General features: G+C 39.9%; 1 protein-coding gene across 1 annotated transcript; it reads left to right on the top strand.

The window, feature by feature from the left end:
- Nucleotides 1–2,354: 2,354 nt before the first annotated feature.
- Nucleotides 2,355–2,816, top strand: LOC114373232. Its single transcript, XM_028330750.1, has one exon. The coding sequence runs from the start codon at nt 2,355–2,357 to the stop codon at nt 2,814–2,816; it is 462 nt and encodes a 153-aa protein (XP_028186551.1).
- Nucleotides 2,817–3,316: the final 500 nt, after the last annotated feature.

The following is a 3,316-nucleotide window of genomic DNA, read 5'->3' as shown; positions in this document are numbered from 1 at the left end:
GGATTAGGCTAAACATGCATGAGACATCGGGGTTTAGTATTCTAGGAGACAACATAGAATACAGGAACATTGTTAGGTAGAGAACATCCTTAGTAATATCAGTCCACCCTGTAGGAAGACCAACAAGTTGTCTATCTATCTTTACACACCAAACTTTTATCACAAGACACCTATTTACTGAACCATAGCTTTACCAAGTAAAACAAGTTCCCCGAGAGTTCGATACTCGGTATTCACTTACCGTTTTATACTACTTGAGCGATCTGGTGCACTTGCCGGTCGTTGACCAAGTTTATGGCACCATTGTCGGGGAACTTCTTTCTATTTGGAAAGTTTAGTTGAGTTTTAAGTGTTAATTTGTTATTCTTTTATTACTTGTGAATATTTGTTTGTGTTCATATTTGTTTTCTTCTTGAATTGGATAACCGTTGTTTCTGTCAGTGTTTTGTATGCATAGATCTCCTACAGGTAATCTAATTCCTCTGGACTTGGAAATTGAAGCCACTTTAAGAAGGAACCGAGCCGAAAGGAGAAGGAAATTGTTGCAAGACAGGACAGTAGCTTCCATTTTAGAAGAAGAGGCTCAATCCTCTGATTCTGCATCATCTTATTCACCGTCATCAAGGGAATCCACTCAGAGTTACCAGAAGCCGCTGTCATGGTTTAAGAACATCAACACAGGGTTACCCTTGAAGATTACTCAAGTAGTTCTGTGCCTCAATTCTTTACAAGTATTGTGTGGCCAGAAGTCCAAGCACATAACATAAACTATCCTCATTCTTTGATTCATCTGATACAGGGGAACCTATTTCATGGATTACCAAACAAGGACCCCTACGCACACTTAGTAACATACATAGAGTTTTGTAACATTGTAAAGATTGCGGAAGTACTGGACGATGCCATTAGACTTAGCTTATTTTCATTTTCTTTGGCAGGAGAAGCCAAGAGGTGGCTCCATTCATTCAAAGGCAATAGTTTGAAGACGTGGGAGGAAGTTGTTGAAAAATTTCTGACGAAATACTTCCCCGAGTCAAAGACTGTAGAAGGGAAGGCTGATATTTCATCATTCCACCAGTTCCCTGACGAGTCTTTGAGTGAAGCATTGGAGAGATTTCGTGGTTTGTGACAAAAGACTCCCACTCATGGGTTCTCTTAGCCAATTCAGTTGAACATGTTTATAGATGGGCTGAGACCGCAAACCAAGCAGTTGTTAGATGCTTTAGCAGGAGGGAAGATAAAGCTGAAGACCCCTAAAGAGGCAAATGAATTGATTGAGAATATGTCTGCTAGTGATCATGCTATCCTGCGTGATAGAGTGCATCAACCCACCAAGAAAAGCTTATTGGAGTTATCATCACAAGATGCTTTGTTGGCACAAAATAAGTTTCTCTCTAAGCAACTTGAAGTCTTAACAGAAACACTTAGTAAGTTCCCAACTAAATTGTCTACTGGTCAACCTTTACATTCTTCTATTTTGCAGGTTGCAGGTTGTACCATTTGTGGTGGTGCTCATCAATCAGGCCATTGCATTTCCATCGAAGAGCATAATCAGGAAGATTATTACATGGGAAATCAACAGAGGCAAGGGTACAACCAAGGAGGATTTTCAGGTTTCCAGCAAAGTCCCTAGAATCAACAAGAGCAATGGAAATCACACCCTGGCAATCAATTCAATAAGGACCAAGGTGAACCGTCCAACAGGCCACCTCAACAAGGGCCAAATCTTTTTTAGAGGACTACCAAACTAGAGGAGACCCTGGCTCAGTTCATGCAAGTGACCATGTCCAATCACAAGGGCACTGAGTCAGCCCTAAAAAATCTTGAGATCTAGGTGGGTCAACTGGCTAAGCATATAGCTAAGAAGTCATCCAGCAGCTTTGGAGCTAATACTGAGAAAAATCCCAAAGAAGAGTGCAAAGTTATTATGACAAGAAGCAGGAAGTTTATGGCAGCAGAGGATGAGGATACTATTGCTTTGAAGAAACAAGTTGTTTTTAAGGACACTACTGATAAAGGAAATGATGAGGCAAAATATGAGAGGAGTCAGTGGAGAGAAAAAACAAATAAGTGTCAATGAAAAAGAAATAGAGGGAGAAAAAGAAAAAGAAAAAGAAGAAAAATAAAAATTAGAAAAAAAATAAAGAAAATGAAAAAAGTAAGAATGAAAAAGCAAGAGAAAAGAAATAGCTTTAGATGAGGGAAAGGAAGTGCCATACCCTTTGGTACCTTCCAAGAAAGATAAGGAACACCACCTGGCAAGATTCCTAGACATTTTCAGGAAACTGGAAATAACAATGCCCTTTGGAGAAGCTCTACAACAGATGCCACTCTACTCAAAGTTTTTAAAAGACATGTTGACAAAGAAGCACAAGTACATTCACCAGGAAAATATAGTTGTGGAGGGTAATTGCAGTGCTGTGATTCAGAAAATCCTCCCACCAAAGAACAAAGACCCTAGGAGTGTGGCCATTCCTTGTTCAATAGGTGAAGTCACAGTGGGAAAAGCTCTCATTGACTTGGGAGCCAGTACCAATCTGATGCCACTTTCTATGTGCAGAAGACTGCGAGAGTTGGAAATCATGCTTACCAGGATGACTTTACAATTGGCTGACTGCTCCATCACCAGACCATATAGGGTAATTGAAGATGTTTTGGTTAGAGTAAAACATTTTACCTCCCCAGAAGATGTTATTGTAATGGATATCAGGGAAGATAATGACATTCCCTTAATCTTGGGAAGGCCATTTATGTTAACTGCAAGTTGTGTAGTTCATATGGGAAGAAAGAAACTAGAATTGGGATTTGAAGATTAGAGGATCAATTTTGATTTATTTGAAGAAGATAAGCCTGTGCCAGATCAAAATGTTTGCTTGCAGGTGAAGGAGGTTGAAAAAGAGGTCCTGAAGGTGAGGGACAAATATGATATCACCCATTGAGGTATATGCGTCATGCTAATGACGTTAAAAGAGCGCTTCCTGGGAGGCAACCCAGTTCTGATTTCTTTCACTTTGTTTTTCTTGCATTGCATAAGTTGGAACTTGCTTAATGATGATTGAAAAGGGGAATATCAGCTTGCACTAAATTATAGATATTGGGGTTTTTTTTAAAATTTTATGAGGAAGGGGACTGAAAATAACTTAGAGAAATTTTATTGAAAATAGTCCACTCACTGAGCGCAACACTTCAGTGTGCTAAGTGAGTATTGCTTGTGCTGAGCGCTCAAACCCCTTTTTCTCAAGCTGATTGGGCATGCTAAGCGAGCCATGAGTGAGCTAAGCCCAATTCGGTTCGGCCTATATTGGGCTAAGCGAGT

The sequence above is a fragment of the Glycine soja genome, chromosome 11, assembly GCF_004193775.1.
Source record: "Glycine soja cultivar W05 chromosome 11, ASM419377v2, whole genome shotgun sequence".
Taxonomy (NCBI): Eukaryota; Viridiplantae; Streptophyta; class Magnoliopsida; order Fabales; family Fabaceae; genus Glycine; species Glycine soja.
This window is presented reverse-complemented; position numbering and strand designations above follow the sequence as displayed.